Here is a 23130-nt window from a genome sequence, read left to right as displayed (position 1 = left end):
CAGAGCTATGTAAAAGGGGTCTCAATCTTTTTAAAACATTTAATTTAAAATAACAGTCTCTAATTATGCTGTTTATCCATTTTTTTAGATTCATTTCATTATCTAGCTGAATTCCGAGGTCTCTTACTACCGAGGAGATGGGATATTTATTTGGGGCATTGAGTATCTCTAATTCTCATAAAAGGCAATACTCAAACATTGAGTATCTCTAATTCTCAAAAGGCAATAGTCTTCGCCATGTAACTAATCTTCTTCGCCAGAGATTGGAAATCTCTCTGTACCACTTGAATGTTGTTTCTAGCAAGGTCATTGGCTCCCAGATGGATGATAATATTAACTTTAGAGTCTTTGCTTTCTTCTTTCATCGCTTTGACTATTTGATTAGCATTTCAATTGGCTGAAATCCTGGAAGGCTTTTAACTGTAGTGTTTCCCTCGAAAAGAGTTCCCAAATTAGTGCCTCTGATGACTGAGTCACCCAGCACAATGAGCTTTTTCTTATGGTTATTGATTGTATTATGGAATTTCTGTGTCCATTGGGTTTCTTCTTTCTTTTCAGATACCACTCCAATCTCTATCGCAAGAGCTTCTTCATTATCTTATACAGAGAAGGCATTTTGTACTTGTGTCACTTGAGAGAGCATGTCTCTGCATCACAGGTCTTACTCTACCAGAGCCCACTTTAATCCAGTTGTTCTTGGGTTCTTGTATGCTCTGTGTAAGTGGGGGTGAACATGTGGGCTGCACAAGTGTGAAGAATAGGTATCTTTGGGTCACAGGTCTTATCCTACCTGAGCCTATTGTAAACCATTTTTTCTAGGCTTTTGATTTTTCTGCGGTACTTTGGAAACGATTCCTGAATACTGTAAAGTGGGAGAGGATTTTTTGATGGTTTCTGATACTTTTATTGCAGCTAATTCAGCTTTAACTTGAGCCAACTCCTTTTTCATGGAAGAGAGTTCTGAACAAATGGGACAAGCCCTAAGCTTCCAGATTTGCCTCAAAATAAAGTCTCCACAATTGTTACATTGGATAGTCCTCATTTTGCTCAGTTGATTTGATGGAGAACAGCTAAGGAATTGCCAAATTTCCAAATTATCTTATTTTTAGTTATGTATTGAAGCAGACAGTATTAGAAGAACAAACCCAGGGGTGGGTGGGAAGTAGGGTAGACTAGGAGGGAACTGAACAGTTAAAACTTGCCCATGGCTGTTCACCAGACTCTGTATCTGCTATTGAATTTGAACAGCCCTTCCCCCAGACAAGCTGGCTACCAAGAAAAAGAGAGATTACAGGACTTGCACTACAGAAATATAAAAGAATATCACTAAGAAAGCAGTCTAGCATAAGGCTAACTAGCTTTTTTACTTAACTGGCCACAAGAATCTGTACTTATGGGTGTCTCTTTGCAATCCAAAGGAGACTAAGGAGTTCTTAATGGTGCCCTGCAATGCACTATGAGTCACCTGTCCCAAAGGAGAAATGCCCAATGCAGACACTTTTGCAATTACATACTACAAGTAAACATAACAATGAATAAAAATTCACTTAGCGAGTTTTGGAAGGCTACAGATCTGGATCAGCTCACTGGTCCAAGGACCTAGCTAGTCCTCAACCCATGTCCAAAGACCTTGCTTCTCTTCAGTACAGAGACAGTTGTCCCTTCCCCCACACTAATCAGTTGCTAAGAGAATAGACTATTTCTTCTCTCAAGCCCAGAAAAAGCACCCCTTTAAGTTTAAAAACTGCCCTCTCCTATACCCAAGGCAGACACTTTTGCAATTAAATACCACAAGTAAAGATAACAATGAGTAAAAAATCTCTTAGCGCATTCTGGAAGGCTATAGATCTGGATCAGCTCACTGGTCCCAGGACCTAGCTTCTCTTCAGCCCAAGTCCAAAGACCTTCCTTCTCTTCAATACAGAGACATACTCTTTTCTCAACCACATTGTGTTTGATAGTTGGGGAAATGAGATTTTCTCACAAGACAAGCTGGATGGTAGTCCTCACATATGGGCGACACCACAGGATGGAGCCCAATCACGGAAAACGTCCGCCAAAGCTTCCAGAAACTCGACCGGCCCCTACTGGGCATGCCCAGCATGCCACCAACCCCGCAGCCAGCAGGGGTCCCCCTTCAGTCTTCTTTTTTCCGTGCAGCAGTAGCCTCACGGTAGAGGAGCTCTGCAGAGATTCCTGACAGGAATATTCCTCACGGAATTACTAAAAGTTAATTTGCCCCACAGGGGTCCCTCCTCTAACTTTTTTCAGACCGCAGTACTCCAGTAAGTTTTTACCTGTTTTCCATTGATTACCGTCGAGTTTGGCCCTCATGGCCTACTGGCCTTCGACCGTACCGTGGCTCGATTTTTGCCATGGCATCGGGTTTCGTCGGTGTCCGGACTGTATCCGCACCATGTCTATCACAGACCCCCCATAAAGTCTGTGTAATGTGTCTAGGATGTGAGCATGATGTCTTCACCTGCACCAAATGTGATCTAATGACACCAAAAGGTCGCAAGGCCAGAATGGAGAAGATGGAGCTTCTCTTCCGTGCTCAAACCCCGACTCCGTCTATTGCATCAACGTCGTCAGAACCAGCACCATCAACTTCGTGCCAGCATCGACCACCAGCCGGTGACCGCTCAGCATCGACATCTCGGCCATCGACACCCTCTACTTCCCCTCAGGACCGAGGGGATCGCAGGGACAAACATCACCACCGACACCAAAAGTCTTGGAACATCGAGGGAGCAAAATCATCGACTTCGCCATCATCTGAGCCGCTGTCAAAGAAACCTCGTCCAGAAAAAGCACCGACTGTTTCTGCGATTGAGTCACCGAGGCAACCCTCACCTGACAGGGGATCGGGAGCCGCGACTCCGCCTTTAACGGTGGTCCCCCCGGAGGCTTATGCTTCTGCCTCCCTCTTCTGTTCCAGAGCCGGGGCTGCTTGTTCCAGGTCTCCGAAAAGAACTGGACCAGATGGTTCAGGAGGCCATCGACAAGGCGATGCAACGACTTCAGGTTCCTCCGACACCGGTACCAATTGCGGAACTGATCATCGACCCGATTCCTGCAGCGCTGGCACCGCTGCTCTCCAGGATGGAAGCGCTCATGGCCGCTTTTCCACCAATGGATCCTGGGTCTCCGATGGCTCCAGTGCCTTCCCCACTTAGTGTCACCGGGAGGACAATCACCGTTTCGCATCCCTCCATCGGGAGTTCTGCCTCAGCCATCGATGCCGATATGTCCCTCACCACCGATCCAACCATCAGTGCAGATATGTCCATCAGCACCACCGAGCCATCCATCGATGCCCTCGATGCCTGTGCCGGTGCCTTCGATGCCTTCATCAGTGCCTCCAATAATTCCTTTGATTCCTTTGGAGCCTAGACCAGGACCTTCAGGTATCCTACCATCCTGTCCTCCTCCACTTCCTAGAGGGACAGGTGCTGATCCTTATGATACCTGGACTGATGATTCCTCTCCAGACACCGATGATTTACCTTCACCCACTGAAAGTAGGAAGCGTTCTCCTCCAGAGGACCTCTCCTTTATAAATTTTGTGAAAGAAATGTCTGAATTGGTCCCCTTCCAATTACAGACTGAACAGGATGATAGGCACCAGATGATGGAGTTGCTCCAATTCTTGGATGCTGCCAAGGTAATAACCTCCATCCCTATCCACCAGGTTCTTCTGGACCTCCTGAAGAAGAGCTGGGAACATCCTGGCTCCATTGCTCCAGTCCACAGGAAAGCTGACACTACTGATTTGGTGCAGTCAGCTCCAGGCTTTCAGAAATCAAAGTTAGATCACCACTCTGTAGTGGTAGAGTCTGCACAGAAGAGAGCAAAAAGGTTGAAGCCTCACTCTTCTGTTCCACCTGGCAAGGAACAGAAGTTCCTAGATGCCATTGGTCGCCGAGTCTTCCAAGGGTCCATGCTCATCTCCCGGATTGCTGCCTATCAGCTTTATATGACCCAATATAATAGGGTCATTTTCAAGCAGGTACAGGACTTCTCGGACTCCCTGCCTCAGCAATTTCAAGAACAATTACAAACCCTAGTAAACAAAGGTTTTGAGGCAGGCAAAAATGAGATCAGAACATCTTATGACATCTTTGATACTTCTACTAGAGTATCTGCAGCTGCTATTTCAGCGAGAAGGTGGGCCTGGCTCAAGTCTTCTGACCTTCGCTCAGAAGTACAAGACAGGTTATCCAACCTGCCTTGTGTCGGAGATAATCTGTTTGGTGAACAGATTCAACGGACGGTAGCAGAATTAAAGGACCATCATGAGACCCTAGGACAGCTCTCTCTGATGCCTTCCGACTTCTCTCCAAAACAGCCCTTCAGGAAGGACTCTAAGAAGTCATTCTTCCGCCCGAAGAAGTCCTATCCGCCACCAATCAGATCCCGTGCCACGAGACCTTATCAAAAACCGCAGTCTCGTCAAACACGTAAACAAAAGCCACAAGCAGCTCCTCAACCAAGGCCTGCTTCAGGTTTTTGACTTCCACCTAGAGAGCAGCAGCCAAATTCCACTGCCTCAAATACCAGAGGGAGGTTGATTGTGCCACTTCCATAACATATGGCACTCAATCACTCAGACCAATGGATATTGGCAATAATTGCTCAGGGTTACCATCTGAACTTTCTCTCCGTGCCTCCGGACTCCCCACCTCTACCGAAGTGGAGAACATCCAATCACTGCATTCTTCTGGATCAAGAGGTCTCCCTCCTTCTCCAGTCCAAAGCAATAGAACCTGTACCATACTCTCAGCACGGCCTAGGGTTCTATTCCCAGTACTTTCTAATCCTCAAAAAATCAGGAAGCGTTCTTCATATTCTGGACCTACGGGCCCTCAACATGTACCTTCAGCGAGAAAAGTTCAAGATGGTCACCTTGGGCTCGCTTCTGCCTCTTCTACGAAGAGGAAACTGGCTCTGCTCTCTGGACCTCCAGGACGCACATTGTGATAACTCCATCTCAATGCAAATACCTGAGGTTTCTAGGAGGCCCCGAGCACTATCAATATTGAGTGCTTCCATTCGGCCTAGCGTCTGCGCGACAAGTCTTTACAAAATGCCTCGTAGTCGTCGCTGCCTTCCTCAGAACCCAAGGTGTTCACGTCTACCCCTACCTGGATGATTGGTTAATCAGGGCAACCACTCAGCAAGCTGCTCTGTTTTCCCTCAATCTAACCTTATACACTCTAATTTCATTAGGATTTTTTGTCAACTACGACAAATCCTACTTAGTCCCATCTCAAACCTTGTCCTTCATTGGGGCAGACCTGGACACCTTGCAGGCAAAGGCTTTTCTGCCTCGACAACGAGCAGTAACTCTCATGTCTCTTGCTCACCAGCTACAGTCTCAGCACTCCACGACTGCATGCCAATTTCTCGTCCTCCAGGGTCACATGGCATCCTCAGTCCACGTCACACCAATGGCCCACTTGGCCATGAGACTCATGCACTGGACTCTAAGGTCTCAATGGACTCAATCCTTTCAGCCCCTGTTGACCATTGTCCAGGTCACCGACTCACTCCGTCTGTCTCACACCTGGTAGAAAAATCAGATCAGTCTCCTCCAAGGCTTGCCCTTTCAGACTCCAGGTCCTCAGATCACACTCACCACCGACGCTTCCAACCTTGGCTAGGGTGCTCATGTGGTCTCCAGAGGAAGCCAAACACCAAATAAATTTCCTGGAGCTTCAAGCAATCAGATATGCTCTCAGGGCTTTTCAGGATCGCCTCTCAAATCAAGTCATCCTGATTCAGACGGACAACCAGGTGGCCATGTGGTACATCAACAAGCAGGGAGGCACAGGAAATATAGTTTTGAAGATTAAACTTTCCATTATGGAAATAGATTTCTGAACTATATTTCACATGCTGCTCTGTATATCGAACATTTCTGTACTGAACATGCTAAAATCATAGATCATAGTTAATACTTTCCAACTGGTTATTACTGACATGGGATTTAGGTCCCAATAAATCCGCATACACATTTGGAAAGTAAATTTCTTATACTTTATGTATATATAGATAGATATAGATATAGATTTATATAAAACCTAATTACATTTCTATAATTATAAGCTGAAAAAGATTTTAGGTGAATTTTAAAAAAGATGCATGTGCCAAAATCAGGAGATGGGCGCGCATCTAACACATGCACGTGACCACCCAATTTTATAAAAAGGGAGGATGAGCGCACATCTCACATTGGAGAACAAAGGGGCATAGTGTGGACAGGTATGGGCATTCCAGAGTGTGCCCAAGAGATGTGCCCAAGAGCATGCACCCAGGTCCAGTGCCGCCGTGTAAGTTTATTTCTGCCGTGGAGGAAATGTAAGTTAAAAAAACAAAATACAGTCATCCTTGAGTGGTTTAAGGCAATGGTCCCCAACCCTATCCTGGGGGCCCACCAGCCAGTCAGGTTTTCAGGACATCCACAATGAATATGCATGAGAGAAAATTTGCATGCACTGCCTCCATAACATGCAAATTTTCTCTCAAGCATATTCATTGTGGATATCCTGAAAACCCGACTGGCTGGTGGGCCCCCAGGACAGGGATGGGGACCACTGGTTTAAGGGATTTGGAGATCTGGGGGGGGGGGGTGTAGGCTAAAGAACAAGGTGGGGTTGGAGGACCTAGCTCTAGACTGGCCGAACTGGTGGACAAACTGGTGAAACTAGTCATAGTATGGACGTGTGCCTGTTGTAAAATTTCCCCACTTGCGCAGCTGAAACCCGAGTTTATACAGCTGTGCGCACCCACTTGCAAAAGTAAGCGTGCACATAAGCGCGCCTAGGCTATTTTATAACATTTGCGAGTTTGTTATAAAATTACCGCACCTCTGGGCATGCACTGATGCGCACTTGAAAATGCGCGCCCATTTGAAAGATACCATCTCTATATTCCATCTTGTGCAACAAGTTAATAAGATTAAAAGACAGTACTAATTAGCTTTATTTTCTTGATCTTGTGATTTTAAACTCTCCACAGCATTTGTTTCTAATTACTTTTTTTTTCTCCATCCTTTTTATAGTTGTTTGAGATTACAGTGCCACTGTCTCAAGGACCTAAACCAGTTACGATCAGTTTTGCCAATCATACATCCTGCAGATGCATGTCTAAGCTCGATGTTTACAGACAAGTTCATTCAATTATTAGACGCTCCTTGCCAGCAACCCAGTCCCAGTAAGTATACAATACTTATTTGTTCATTCTGTGAACTTGGCTTGAAAACATTGTGCTAAGATCTCCAGTTCAAATATTAGATAAAAATTGCTTTTTATGTTATATATAAATTTAATTCTTTAATGGGCAAAGACAACTTAAAAGAAAATATATATTGGAAAAATTTTTTTTTTAGTTAAGGACTTCCTTTGAATGAAACAGCCAAAAATTTAAAAAGTTGCTAATGAAGGTTCTCTAGCACAGGAGCCCCGATTTCTTCATTCACAGAATGAGCTGATTTATCAAGCATTCTCTTACCAGTCTGTACTTATGGCAAATGCTCCACAAAAAGGAACTGAAGACATAAAGAACTTAAGAAAAGGTTTCAATCTGTGTCTGTTTTGCAAGAAAGGCTTACACAATGACACAGTTCCTAGCTTAGGAATCTGAAACATATCACAGCAGCAGCAGCATGATTGCTATGAAAATTTGCAGTATTTGCTTCCTTACAAGTTGCATCCGCCTCATTAGTCATAATGATGGCAGATAAAGACGAAAGTATCTGCCCAGTGCCATTTAGGGTTGTAAACGTTACTACATGTGGATTACTGCAGAGCAGTCATACCACTGTTATGGGCTCAGCTGGCACTCTGTAGGTTATCCAGTGTGTCATTGCCTTCCTCTGTTTTATCCCACTGTTTTATTTTTCTCTAATTCTTTTTGTCTCTACCACCTCCTCTGAAAAGGGATATCAGTCATCCACTATCCTTTCTATGAAAACATATTTCCTGACATTGTTTCTGAGTACTTCCTTGGAGCTTCACATGACAACCTTAGCGCTGCAATTTCTTTTAAATTGAAAAAGGTTTGTTTATTGTACATTAACACCTTTCAGGTCTTTGTCATTACCATCACCATGACTATTATAACTTTCCCCTTTTTTATCAATAGCTAAAAGCTGAATCTGTGGAAACTAAAATTGCCCCAAAAGATACCGAAAACATGGCATATTTGACTTTGATGAGTGCAAGAACCTTTCTCTAATGTGGGGTAACATAACCCTGCAATATTCACTAATAGTGCAGCCAATTGTACTAAATGGCGTCCTGGAAAAGGCATTTGTTGATGGATAAGTCAAGTTTTGTATAAGACTGAAGAGAAAATGTGCTTCACTGCCAGTAAGAGGCTCTTTCAAATGATCATTTTCATGAATCTTTTAATGAGTCTTTACCCATAAAAGCACAATATATTTCACTAGCTGAATAACCAATACTGCATTTTCAAACTCTCGAAAGTCATCAACCAATCCACTTTCATAACATTTGTGGGCAAAGGTAGAAATGAGCATGATTGCTTCTATTCAGATTGACGATCAAATACATTAGATCAAGTTATAATTCAGTTCCTCAAGATCTCAGGAAATACAAACTTCATATCACAACCTTAGTTTTCTTTTAATTCCTCCAAAAAATTGTGAAATCAGTCCTGTTGCTTACTAGGAGAGATTACCTATCTGTTTTTGCTCTGAAGTAGATAGGAGTGAGGTGTGCATGGCTCAAGGAAAGGAAGGTATTTCAGCACATATAGTTCATAGGTTTAGAGTGTTATACTATGTCAAGTTTTATTACTTTTATACTACTACTGAGATTATTATCACCAGTTTTGATTTGGAAAAAGTTTAGTAGCATATTTTTGTCTTTCATTGACCTGACATGAGGTTTTAAAGAAGTAATCATAAGGCATTGTACATTATTTTAAATTCCAATATAATATTTACATGCCGTTAACCACAGCCTGTATATGGTAAAACAAAGTTATTAAAGGGTAATATTATAAGGTATTATAATTAATATACAGAAATTATTATAATACTAAGACATTAATAGACAGTTGTTATGTTGAATGTTCAACAACCTCCTCAGATTAAGACTGTAAATAGATCTTTCAGTTTCCAATGATTTCAAATTCTGAAATAGATATGATAAACATGTAATCTCTCCTGGGCTTCTAGAAGCCCATGGTGTATATGAAAATTACTATTTGAACCTTGGAAATGAAACTACATATGCTGATACCCATCTCAAATATTAGGATTTACTTTTGCTATTTAATTTTGTCTATTGAAAACACTGATAGGCCTGTTTTTCATCTCTGACACTGACTTAAACATATCAACTAGTCACCTTCTCTAGTGCCATTCCTTTGCATGAACTAGCAATGGAACTTAAAAGTTAGCTTTAAAAATACATCAAACCATAGGAAACAGGCACAGTTAATAAAAAGATAAAATAAATGTAACAGGGAAGTTCACTGAATATGTCTTTGAAGAACATTTCAAAGTTTCATAATTTAGAAGATATCTAATACATATACAAACAAGATAATTGAAAAACTATCTTCATATTATAATAGTTTAAAGCAATACCTCTTTATAAGGATAATATTTGTACTGTAATTTACATGGCATAAGAACAAAGAGAAAGGGCACACAAAAAGAGCTCTGTACTTTAGTGTTACCAACTTTGTTAAAATGGGGGAGCACCTTAAGGAGGCAGTGAAAAGGTAGAGAAGTCTTTGTGAAGGATAAGGAAAGTGGCACAAACTAAAAGGAGCTGTAGAAAGAACAGGAAATCTTTGTATCATAAAAGTAACAGGAAAAAGACGTTGGTATGGTTTTCATGGAAGCACAAAGGCAAAATGATTTGCATTTAAATGGTACAAGGAATCTCAGGAAATGGAAAACTTAGAGTAGCAGAGAAGGCAATCAGGATGACAAAGGGAAGACAAGAAGAAAGAGTTGTTATGGATTAGCTATTTGAACAGATCACTGATCACTCTTCCTCTAATATCAGGACTTGCTCTTGTGTCAAAGGAAGAAGTAATGGGTCTTGATGTCAGATTAGACAACACATTTGACAGTCTGCCCAGATGTCTTCAGTATTATGGAAAGTTTTTTATTACTTGTGTTTAATTGGTTAACTTAAACCTTACTTGAACCAGAAAGACCTGGCAACTATAATCTATTTGTTAGTAACACGTTTTCTCGACTATTGTTACTTTTTGTTTCAGAATCTACCAAAGAATAAGTTTAGTCATTTCCAACTATTCCAGAATACAGCTGCCATGCTCCTTACCAGTGGGAAAATGAGTCCTATCTCACTCATACTTTGCAACCTGCATTCACTTACAGTTAAAGCCGCATCTAAATTTGAAAGTGTAAACCTTAATTTTTAAATGTACTGAGATATTGGTTAACATAAGGACATGCCATACTGGGTCAAACCAAGGGTCCATCAAGCCCAGAATCCTGTTTCCAACAGTGGCCAATCCAGGCCATAAGAACCTGGCAAGTACCCAAAAACTAAGTCTATTCCATGTTACCGTTGCTAGTAATAGCAGTGGCTATTTTCTAAGTCAACTTAATTAATAGCAGGTAATGGATTTCTCCTCCAAGAACTTATCCAATCCTTTTTTAAACACAGCTATCCTAACTGCATTAACCACATCCTCTGGCAACAAATTCCAGAGTTTAATTGTGCGTTGAGTAAAAAAGAACTTTCTCCGATTAGTTTTAAATGTGCCACATGATAACTTCATGGAGTGCCCCCTAGTCTTTCTATTATCCGAAAGCGTAAATAACCGATTCACATCTACCCATTCTAGACCTTTCATGATTTTAAACACCTCTGTCATATCCCCCCTCAGCCGTCTCTTCTCCAAGCTGAAAAGTCCTAACCTCTTTAGTCTTTCCTCATAGGGGAGCTGTTCCATTCCCTTTATCATTTTGGTAGCCCTTCTCTGTACCTTCTCCATCACAATTATATCTTTTTTGAGATGCGGCGACCAGAATTGTACACAGTATTCAATGTGCGGTCTCACCATGCAGCGATACAGAGGCATTATGACATTTTCCGTTTTATTCACCATTTCCTTTCTAATAATTCCCAACATTCTGTTTGCTTTTTTGACTGCCGCAGCACACTGAACCGACGATTTCAATCTGTTATCCACTACGACGCCTAGATCTCTTTCTTGGGTTGTAGCACCTAATATGGAACCTAACATTGTGTAACTATAGCATGGGTTATTTTTCCCTATATGCATCACTTTACTGGTATATTAACATTCATCATGGGCAGTGGGAGTTGGAGTAGCAGGGAGCTCCTATCTGGGATCAAATCTGGTCCAGGCAGGTATGAACAATAACATCAAAGTTATTTTTTACCTACCTTCCTTTGCTAGTTCACTGCCTCCTCTGAACTGAAGTGCTCTGCTGGATCTTTTCTCTGAAATTAGTCCCAATATTCAGGTTCTCCAGATTTCCTCTTAGCTCCCTCATTGCTCCCAAAGGGGCTTCCCAAAGAGAATGCTTATTTGGTCATGCACCGGGGGGGGGCGGGGCACTGAGGCTGGGCAGTCCTTTGAGCAGCAGTGTCTGAACCAGATGATATCACCCACAGAATGTAAATCAAATGAATAAATAAACGTCAGTCCTGCTCCCTGCTTACAGCTGCATTGTTCTTTCTCTTCCTCTAGTCTCTAACATGAGTGAAAGGGTTTACGGTCAGCCCCTTGAGCAGCTGCATTAGCATATATTACACTGATCCTGTGGGTTCATGGGCCCAATTCTTGCACTTTCCCCATTTGGTGGCAAGGTTTCCTCAATGGGCTTTCCTTCACCTGACGCATCCTTTTCCTCTGCTGTCCATACAGAGTCTCCCCTCCTATCAATTCTCCAGTTATCCAGACATGTGCTGCAGAGTGAATGCACTTGTAGGTGAGGAGAAATAGTTTGAACTGAATGCAGAAGCAAATAGGAAGCCATCTAGAGCCATCATAAGAGGGGTAATGTGGTCATAATGATGCTGGAGAAAGATAAGTCACACAACTGAATTTTGGATAGATGTAGGAGAGAGAGATTGTTCAATCTATATTCCTATTATTGCAATATAAACTATTTTATGTATTGGTCAAAGGGATTAAAAATATTGACTGCTGTTACCAAAATAACAAAATTAAGGAAAAAATAAGTAATGTTATTGTCTCAAAGAACATATAAAACTAAAAGACATTCTGAGAAACAGTACATTGTGAAGATATTCATTGATAGATCAAAATGAGATGAAATAAGCTCAAAATGTTCAAAGTAAATTCAAATTAAAACAAAGTACACCTACAGTTCTCAAATATTTCCGGATGTTTTACAAAGGCTTGTGCGTTGTGAAAAAAGCAATGGGCCGGATTTTCAAAAGGTTACGCGCGCAAGTTATAAAATCGGGCGTACATGTGTGTGCGCCGGGTAGCGCGCGCACAGGTACACCTGCGCACTGGTTTGAAAGTCTACCCCAATATTAACAAAAAAATTGTATTTTCCCAGAGATACTATATAAGTAATTTCTGGATGTGTGTGAATGCAAGCAGACCTGAAAATAAATATATACATAGCCACACTTGCATATCTGACCCAAGCCCAGAGACTGCTATTAAAAATCATGAGATAACCTAGTTCAACTCTTGTAATGACCCTCTTTATTGCCTCAGTTTATGCAGCATTCCAGAGAAAGATTTACTAAAAGAAAAAAACTGAAAACCAACAACCACTAATAATATGATGGAATGAGGATCGCAAATATTTCTAAAGTACATTTTGCTGTGTGAATTTTGTACCTGGCACTTTTCATCTTTTCCTGAAAACTTCTCCGATAGTGTGTAATGCTCTTTTTAGAACAGTCAAACCGTAAGGAAAATTGTGAAAGAGCAAAAAAATAAATGAATTATTAGCAATATATATTTTAGGATTGTGATTTGAAAATTTTGGATGGAGTTGGAGGCGTAGCCTAGTGGCTAGAGCAGGTGTGGGCAGTTCCGGTCCTCGAGGGCCACAAACCAGTCTGGTTTTCAGGATATCCCTAATGAATATGCATGAGAGAGATTTGCATGCACTCTGCCTCAGTTGTATGCAAATCTATGTCATGCATATTCATTAGGATATCTTAAAACCTCGACAGATTTGTGGCCCTCGAGGACTGGAATTGCCCACCCCTGGGCTAGAGCAATAGGCTGTAAACCAGGGAAGATAGGATTCCAATCCTACTGCTGCTCCCTAGGAACTTGGGCAAGTCACTTCATCCTTCATTGCCTCAGGCACAAATATAGATTACGAGCCCTCTGGGAACAGAGAAATACCTGCTGTACCTGAATGTAATCTCTTTGAAATGCCTGAAAGGTGGAACATAAACAATTGTGATCTTTTTATAAATTTCAAGATTCAAAACAGCACTTTGGTACTACTTGAATTTGGTTTCAAAATTTGTACACATCTCTTGGGGAAAACAAATTATGATATAGGAAAAACAATCAGTTGAACCATGGAGTAAAACCAGGCTCTTGATTTATCATACAGTTTCTTTATGCATAAGTAGTACTCCTAGGCTATGGTAATGTCATAAAGAGGGTAAATTTCAAAAGGACTTCCTTGGGTAAAGTAATGCTTTAACCACAGAAATAGACCTTTTAGAAAATTATGCAACCAGTGTGCATGTAAAATTGCACATAATCGCACTGTGGGGTAGATTTTAAAAGCCCTGTGCGCGTAAATCCTGCCGGATTTACGAGCGCAGGGCACTCGCGCGCCTATTTTGCATAGGCCGTCGGCACGCGCAAAACCCCGGGACGCGCGCAAGTCCCGGGGCTTCGTAAAAGGGGCAGGAGGGGGCGGGTCAGGGGGCAGTCCGGGGCAGGTCCGGGGGCGTGGCGGCAGTTTGGGGGCGGGCCAGGAGGGTGGTCAGGAGTCCCCCGTCACTGCGGCCTGTGCCAGGGGATGCCGATGATTTCAGAGCGGCCTTAGAGGGAACGGAGGCAGGCTACGCGGCTCGACGCGCGCAGGCTGCTGATTTTGCCCAGCCTTGCGTGCACCGACCCCGGATTTTATAAGATATGTGCGGCTACGCGTGTATCTTATAAAATCCGGTGTACTTTTGTTTGCGCCGGTTGCGCGAACGAAAGTACGCACGCGCGTACTTTTTTTAAGATCTTCCTCAGCATGTGCATGATTTTACATGCCTAGTGGAGAGGCATTCTAGGGATTGGAGTGTAGATGGAGTTAGGAATTACACATATACTTTGATTTTTAAAAGTATGCACATACAGGTGAATTTTAAAAGGCCGACACATGCCAAAACCAGGAGATACATGAATATGTTGGACCGGCGTGCGCCAAGTGGATTTTAAAAGCCGTCCGAGTATGTACATATCTCCTGTTGCATGCACAAAGGAAATATTCAAATAAAGGGGTGAGGTGTGGGCGTGGTCTGAGTGAGGCATCAGCATGCCAGGATTTCAACTTCAAATTAATGTGTAAATACTTACACGCACAGGCACACTCCGGGGTCCCCTGCCACGTAACTTTACTTCTGCTATTAATGACATGCAAGTTATAAAAAAAAAAAAAAAAGACTAATAGATCAACAGGTTTTTAAGGGTCGAGGCTAACAGGGGAGAAGGGAGGCTATTAAACTAGAAGGGGTTTGGATATCCTATTCCTTACCTGGGCGAACTGGGAAGTGATATTTGCGTGCATAGGCACTTGTCCACTTAAATTGCACACACATGTGCATGTTTTCAGGCTATTTTATAACATGTGTGTATGTTATAAAAATGTCTTTGGGTGCAGGCCGTCGAATACGCACACATGTGTGCCTGTGTGCCTATTAAAAGTTACCTTCATAATTTCTCTTAGGAAAAATGATGCATTCCAAATAGGTGTAATTATGTGTGCATAGTTTTGCCAGAAACTTTATGTAACTTGGGTACATAACAGCCTGAAAATTTATGCAGTCTGTTATAAAATAACACCATAATAGCATTTGCGGGATATATAAAATAAAATAATTCAATCTCATTAAAGTGTTTGCCAAGAAATATAGCATTTACTACATATTTATTAACCAATATTTTGTAATAACAGAATAATAGTATAAAGTAGAACTGTTGTACATGGGGAGCGCATTGGAAAGATCATCCTTCTGGTGGCGGATCCGGCTAGAGGACTGCCGTAATCTCCCCTCAGACGAGGCAGGTGTGCCAACAGGGGTTCCTGAGCCCCGCCCCTGGTGAGGTCAACTAACTGTGCCTCGAAAGCGGTCAAAACCCAGAAGCTTGCAGCATGCAGCCGCCAGCACGTTGCCCAAGGGGCATGCCTCTTGTCATGTCCTGGGTTATTTTTGTTTGAAACTCCATGGGCAGGAAAAGGAAAATTAAGGTGCAAACATCTACACCAACACCAGCTACGATAAGAGGACCACTGGATACACACCTAGCTTGAAGGGTGAGTCAATCTAATCGGAACTCTACCCTTTATGTATCTTTTTCCTCGGGGTCTATCCAAAGTCCTGGCCAACAGTCATTGCCTCACACTCTGGGGTTAATTGAAGATAATTCTTCTATTGTTTCAAACTTATTACCGCCAGTAGTTGATAGCTCACAACGTGACAAGATGCAAGCGGAGGACATAATAGTGGCTCATGAAGAGCCTGGAGGTTCTGCGAATATGGAATCATCTATGTTAGGAAGCCCCAATTTGGAGCTCCCCGACGTTAAGAATGTAACTCTTGTGGATGTTTGGAGGGCAATCACTAATATGGAGAAATTGTTTTCTCAATCTATGGCTCAATTTGGGACTTCTACTATTGAAACTAAGAATATTCTCCAAGATAATGAACATCGCTTACAGAACTTGTGGCCTCATTTTCTAAAGTATCGTAGGCCTGCGATACTTTAGAAAATTGCGCTAATGGGGGCGAGGGGTCGAAACGGGGGGGAGGGGGACGGTCCTGCGCTAGCTGGCAGCGATCACACCGCCGCGGTGCGATCGCTGCCGGTTTCGAACCCAATAGCGCCACCATAGAAGGTGTAGTTATTAGGAGTGAAATAGGCAGCGAAAAGGCCCTTACCTTTTCGCTGGCGGCCCCATCTTTGTGGAGTCGGCCCCGGTGATGCCCTGACTCCTCCTCTTCCGAGGTCGACACCGCCCCGATTTAGGTAGTGCAGGCGTGCGCTACCTTCGCTAGCTATAGCTTTAGAAAATAAAGCCCTTGGAAGCTAATTCTACAATATCTTCTCCTCTTTGCAGTTAGTGAGTACTTCTTTTATTAAAGATAGCCTTTTTCATCCAGAAACAATCAGAAAATTTAGAGAATGAGATCTAAAAATATCTGTCTCTTAAATTTTCCTATTACTAGGCTATTATCTGCAATAGAATTGTTTAGAAAGTATTTGGGAGAAGTGCTCCAAATTTCCTCTAGAAAAGAAATGTTTATTTCTAAGATATATTATATTCCTTTGTCTAGAATTAACTCCGAGGGTCAGGAAGGAGATTTAGATGTCCTACAAGGAAATAGTCCTAATTTGACCTCCTTTTTATGAGGCATCTGTGGATGATATTCCGACTAGGGCTACTCTCTTAGTAACTTTTTGTAGTAAACAGGATAAAAATGTGGTATTGCAGAAATACTTTGAAAACAAGGATATTCTTTTTTTGTGGTAAAAGGATTCAGATATTTCCAGATGTTGCTAGAAGTACTCAGTTAAGGAGAAAACCATTTTTAATGTTAAAAGCTAGAACCCTGTCTTTAGGGGCTTTGTTTTTTCTTAAGTTCCCATGTAAGTGTTGTATTGCATTTCGAAAGAACACATTTAGGGGTAGATTTTACAAATCTACGCGCGCGCATACTTTTGTTCGCGCACCAGGCGCTTTTCTTATAAAATCCGGGGTCAGCGCGCACAAGGGGGTGCACATTTGTGAACCTTGCGCGTGCCGAGCCCTGCGCGCGCTGCCCGTTCCCTCCGAGGCCGCTCCGAAATCGGAGTGGCCTCAGAGGGAACTTTCCATTCACCCCCCCCCGCACCTTCCCCTCCCTTCCCCTACCTAACCCACCCCCCCAGCCTGATCTAAACCCCCTCCCTACCTTTATCTTAAAAGTTACTACTGCCTCCGGGCAGTAGTAACTTATGCACGCTGGCGCGGCAGACCACAACACAGGCGCTGTGTCGGGGCACTCGGCCATACCCCCGGACCGCCCACACACCCCCGATCGAAAACCGCGCCCCCTGGCCACGCCCCCGCCTGCCCCTTTTTGCAAGCCCCGGGACTTACGCACGTCCCGGGGCTTGCGCCCGCAGGGGGGATTTAAAAGGGTTACACGCGTACCTTATGCGCATAACCCTTTTAAAATCCGGCCCTTATTTTTTATGATCCTTCCCATAAAGAATCTGCATCATGATTGTCTGTGAGGCTTCAACGATATTATAAATGATGATTCTCATATATATAGGTATTCTGCCTCTTTTCTTTAGATATTTCTTTGCCTTAGGAAGCACTCCCCCTTCATTATTAAGGGGACTGTAATCAAGGAGTAAATGATATTGCTGTTTTGTATGTTTTCTTTTTTTTTATTTTCCTTGCTTTGCCTGTGATGTTATTATTATAATGATTAATAATATAATAATTATAAAAAAAAACAAACTGTTGTACATCATCATGTCTATTAAGTGTTTCTGCCATAAAATTAATCTAAGACATCAGTATCTTCCATGTTTGGCTTTATATTTAAAAATTGCAAAGCATATTTGGTGGGCATTCCCCATTAAATTTGAACAGGAAAGTCAAATTAAGAAAAAAGCCTTGCAACATTATTATTGTCATATTTATCAAACTCCATCAAATCTCAGTACAATTCGCGCTAAACACATACAATTTACAATCCATATAAAACATCCTAAAACTAACAAAAAATTATTTACATAAATTGCAATCAAATACAGATTTAAAATGCATATTCTTACATCATAAATTTAAAATCCCTCTGTCGACTAGAATACTCTAACCAAGCAAATAGCTCATCAGAAATGTAATTCTTAAAAGTAGAACTGTGAAGCACATTATAATACTTATTACCATTCTTTATTTTATTGCAAAATGTATCCTTAAGTAATGCTAAAAGCAAAAATGGTCAGAATAGTTATATACAATGAATACAATTTTATGGTTGAAATATGACAATGTTGACCAATTGCTATGCAATCTCTAGATCTCACAAATGCTGCTGAAAAAGCAGCTGTTTAGTTTGCTATTTCTTCTGTGGTAAGAACATGCCATACTGGGTCAGACCAAGGGTCCATCAAGCCCAGCATCCTGTTTCTAACAGTGGCCAATCCAGGCTTTAAGTACCTGGCAGTACTACAGCAGAAGTCATTAAGATGATATAGCTCTATTTGATACCAAGGATCTAAAGATTAGCAAGGACATGCAGGAAGCAATAAAATAGAGTACAGAGATAGCAACAAATTCTTGTATAATGCAGGTTAGCAAAGGAAAACATAGGTTTGGGGGGGGGGGGGTTTGTTCTTTTAAGGAGGAAGAAGGCACAGAGCAAAAATACTAGTATCTCAAAAATAAATTTGAAAAACAAAGGTCAGCAGGAAATGCAATGAGATGAGCAGAAACCCAGATAATGGAGAAGATAACTCAGTGAGTACAATAAATAGAAATTTCTGATATATAAGAAAGAGAGCCAACTGAAAATATAGTAATATGAAGGGAGATCAGCAAAAGATAGAAATCCTGAATATATATTTTTAATTGCTATGTAAAGTAGAAGGAAATGTACCAAAGGAAGGTTTTAAGAACATACATAATAGTGAAGTGATCACACATCCATTTACAGACGAGGGGATAGTTGAAATTCTAGCAGAATTGAAAATAGAACTTAATGGGTTACCTACCAGAATAAAGGCGTTCAGTCTGCCCAGCTTACATCTTTGTTCAGCTTTGCTTTTCGAAATGGGGACGGTTCCAGAAATTAGAGAAAAACAGATGTAATTCTTGCGGCAGTTTTTCTGAGTACGGATTTGTTTAAGTTCCCCCACTTTCCCTCCTCTTCTTTATGGCCTGCCTTCACTCTTGCCTCGTTCCTTGATGAAGGCCTCTGTTCCTGGTACTTTGGGTGTCTGGATGGTGGGTCCAGCGCTCCCAATATGGGAGATGGAGTGCGTGGAAACCTGCAATTACATGAGTGGGGCCAAAGTAGATTATGGGTATGTTGGTAGGTGCACATGGCCCAGATATATCTTGTGCTGCAGGGTCTCCAGTGGCGGTAGTGAAAACATAGTGTGGCAGTTGGGGCCTGGCTGATGATTTTAAAGGAGCTTTTAAAAGCGTCTTAAAACTTTTATAATGATCTACCTTGCATATAAACGTGCAAGGTAGATCTAGCCTATACCATAGGCTAGATCCAGCTAATAGGAAAGCATGTCTGCATGTTTCCTTTAATCGAACATTCTTCATGCTGGGTTCAGCAAGTAAAAATACATTTTCAGAGCATAATGTTCTAGATGGACAATACCACTTTAACAACTCACTGAGATGTACTGGGCAACCTTCATGGAGAACTCTGAAGGTTAAAGTAAGAATCGTAAACTTTATCCTCTGCTCTTTGTGGAGCCAGTGCAAAGATTTCAAGATTGGCCTAATATGATCACATATAGAGCAGCCAGAAACCAATTGTACCGCAGCTTTCAATAGTAATTGTAGGACAGTCAAATGGCATGTAGGGATACCCAAATATAGAGCATTTCAATAATCAAACACAGATAAAAATAATGCTTGAACAGTGGATCTGAAATCATTATGTTCTAGGATGTACTTGAGATGCTGCAATTTTATCAGCTTAAAGAAGTTATTTTTTTTACCACTAAATGCAGCTGGGATTAAAATTTAAAGGAAGTATCAAATTGGAACCCTAAATTATGTACTTTATCTTAAAAAGGTATCGAAACCTTATCCATAATTAACTGAGAGTCAGGGAAATTGGTTAAAGCACAAGAAATCAATACAGCTTCTGTTTTACCTAGATTTCACAAGAGGCCATTTTTGTTCATCCATTGTTTAATTCTTCCAAAATCTGACGCACCAAAAGTTACATCTCTAGCATGCATGTTGAAAATAGAAATAGCAGCTGTATATCACCAGCATACATTTTAAACGTAATCCCCAGCTCCTGCAACATAAAGCATAAATGGCACATGTAGACATTAAATAAAGATGCAGATTGATAAGACCCTTAAGGAAAACCCGAAAAGATGGGATACTAATTAGAAAACTTTTGGCCTACATGAATCTGCTGATAGCGATCAGCAAGGAATGAACAAAACCAATCGAGAACCACCCCTATTATCCCAATTTCTGTTAAGCAATGTAACATGGCAATGTATATTACCGAATCAAAAGCTGCCGAAATGTAAAAAAAGTTACAATTACTGTATTTCTGATCCAGTTTTTGTAAAATGGAAATCAGAAACTGATATTAGGAGGGTTTCTGCACTATTAGCTTGAAAGCCACACTGGATTCTGTGTAAAACATCATTATCTTTAAGAAAGGAATCCAACTGGGCTAAAACCATTTTTTGGATTAATTTGCCCTATGTTAGTTATAAAATACGAAAGTATTTAGAAACCTCTAAACCACACCCAACACACCTAGGTCTGCCTAGGGTGCAAGAGTCTGTAGACCCTTGTAATACCACCCCCCTCCCCAAAACCCAACCTGAGTTGAAAGTGCCCCTCTTACAATGGGCATGGCCAGGCCACGCTTGTAACTCCTGTTTTTTATGCGTGTGACCATTTTAAAATTCGGCCGATAATAATTTACCTGGGCAAAATTTAGCCAGGGAAGGCTGTTTTTCTTCAGGTAACTCCAAAAGATACCCAGACAGAGCCTTTCATTATTAATCGCAAAGGTAAATGTTTGGCCCCAAAATAAATCCAATAAGCCAAGCTTATGATAACTTCTAAACATTATGAAAAGAATGCCAAAAGTACTACCAGTACATAATATAGACGCTTGTTATTAATGTTGACCAGTCATAATAGGCTTCATCGTACAAACCAAATTGCTAGATGATTGGCCTTATTTTTAATCATCGTTCAAATCCAAAATCATGAAGAAATTTTTTTAAGATTTTTTCATTTGCAATGTGCAATGTCTCTATTATATGCAATTTTTGTGACTTATAAACATCGCTGATGGTTTTAGGCTTGGAAGCCGTGAGTTATCAACACGCCTAATACCATCAGCAATGTTTATAAGTTGTCACAAAAATTGCATATAATAAAGACATTGCACATTGCAAATGAAAACATCTTAAAAAATTTCTCCATGATTTTGGATTTGACCGATGATTAAAAATAAGGCCAATCATCTAGCAATTTGGTTTGTATGATGAAGCCTATTATGAATGGTCAACATTAATAACAAGCGTCTATATTATGTACTGGTAGTATTTTTGGCATTCTTTTCATGATATTTGCACTCTGCCACAGTACCTAGATCGATTATTATTGGGATTCACGTGATTGAGTGTTAACTTCTAAACAGTAACAGGTATTGGTCCATCTGTAATTCATTTACATTCAGGGATTAAAAGTTCTTTATATTATGCTATTTTATAATATTTTACTGGTAAATACACTTAATTGCTTTGAAAATATGCAGATAAGTACTATTGTCATGCAAACCAATTGATTATTTTATCCATAGGTGTCATGTGGCAAACAAGACATGTCCAAGAAATTATGTTTGGAATAGCCACATCTGTAAATGCTTACTGCATCAAGATTTAGGCTTTTCCTCCCATTCTGAAAATCCAGGTAAGTGGTTATGTTAAATAGGATTAGAAGCAGTTTATTTTATTTCATTTGGTGCAAAATAAGCTATTTTAAAACCATACAATTGTAACATGGTTTTATTTAACATTATCTAAATTCTTTGTAACTATTACTCAGCATTTTCTGCCAAATTATATTCTTAGAATTGTGCTGTAGAATAGAAGTACTATTTAAGAGGGAACAGCTTACAAGCTGTTATAATAATGGTGTTAAGAAAATTACAATGACATGTTGTTAGTAAAAATAACACTCAGATAAATGGAACCCAGATATGGAGGTAATATGAAATCAACAATATTCCAAGAACCACCATGTTACATAAATAACATGGAGACCTTCATATATTCAGATATTAACGGAGTCAAAAGGGCATTGTAACTTTGCTTAAAGTCACTCCAATGCTGTAATATTTCTGATCTGATCTGTATAATGGTTGGTCTCTCAAATACATTTTTTTAAAGTTAAATTTTTGATATTGCAAATAAAATAAGCATGTATGATAGGCCCTTATCTTTTATAAATTCTTTAAGAATCTGTAGCATGTCATTTAAAAAAAACTGTCCAGTCTAACGCAATCCGCTTTTTGTATACTCCAACAGAGACTGGGAGCAATTATGATATGCTTGTGATTCTGGAATGATAAAAGAATCATTAGTTGCCATAATATTTGAAACAAAATGTTCAAAAAGGTTACTAACTTATACTTCTACCATCTATAACGGCTGTTCATTGAATGCTCCATCAATGTAACAGATGCTGCCCATAAATGTCATTATTTAAAAGGTATGAAGGAACGCACTGGAGGCTGAAAGACATCATCAAATTGCCACTGATGGCCATAATCGGTGTCAAAGTGGGAATGAAATATATACAGCCAATTAATTCAATAAAGAAATGTTATTATAATAGGGAATTTCGCTCAATCTGTTCATTCAAACCGTGAGGGGACACTGTATTATGTCAGAAAATCTATTGCTGTTCCTTGTCATTTAAGAGTGAAACAGTATCAACACCATGTCTGGAAAGGAATACCACAGCTATAATTCCCCAATGAAGATCCTCAAAATTTTGACTTTAAGGATACAATGACCAATAATTGGAGCTTATTCCTTTTTGGTCTTGAGGCAACTCCAATGTTCATGGATGTGGGTGTGAATTTGGCGCTTCATTCTTCCAATGTAGAACAGAGGGGAAGAGCACTGAATGACATA

General features: G+C 40.8%; 1 protein-coding gene across 6 annotated transcripts in view; it reads left to right on the top strand.

The window, feature by feature from the left end:
• VEGFC (vascular endothelial growth factor C) overlaps positions 1-23130 on the top strand; it is a 271647-nt gene that overhangs the window by 216489 nt on the left and 32028 nt on the right. For all 6 annotated transcript variants that reach the window (XM_029579571.1, XM_029579500.1, XM_029579856.1 and 3 more), the window contains 2 exons: positions 7067-7218; positions 21792-21901. In XM_029579571.1, coding sequence (XP_029435431.1) covers positions 7067-7218; positions 21792-21901 — 262 coding nt within the window. The remainder of the gene's footprint in view (positions 1-7066; positions 7219-21791; positions 21902-23130) is intronic.

The sequence above is a fragment of the Rhinatrema bivittatum genome, chromosome 1 (genome assembly GCF_901001135.1).
Source record: "Rhinatrema bivittatum chromosome 1, aRhiBiv1.1, whole genome shotgun sequence".
NCBI classification, from domain to species: Eukaryota; Metazoa; Chordata; class Amphibia; order Gymnophiona; family Rhinatrematidae; genus Rhinatrema; species Rhinatrema bivittatum.
This window is presented reverse-complemented; position numbering and strand designations above follow the sequence as displayed.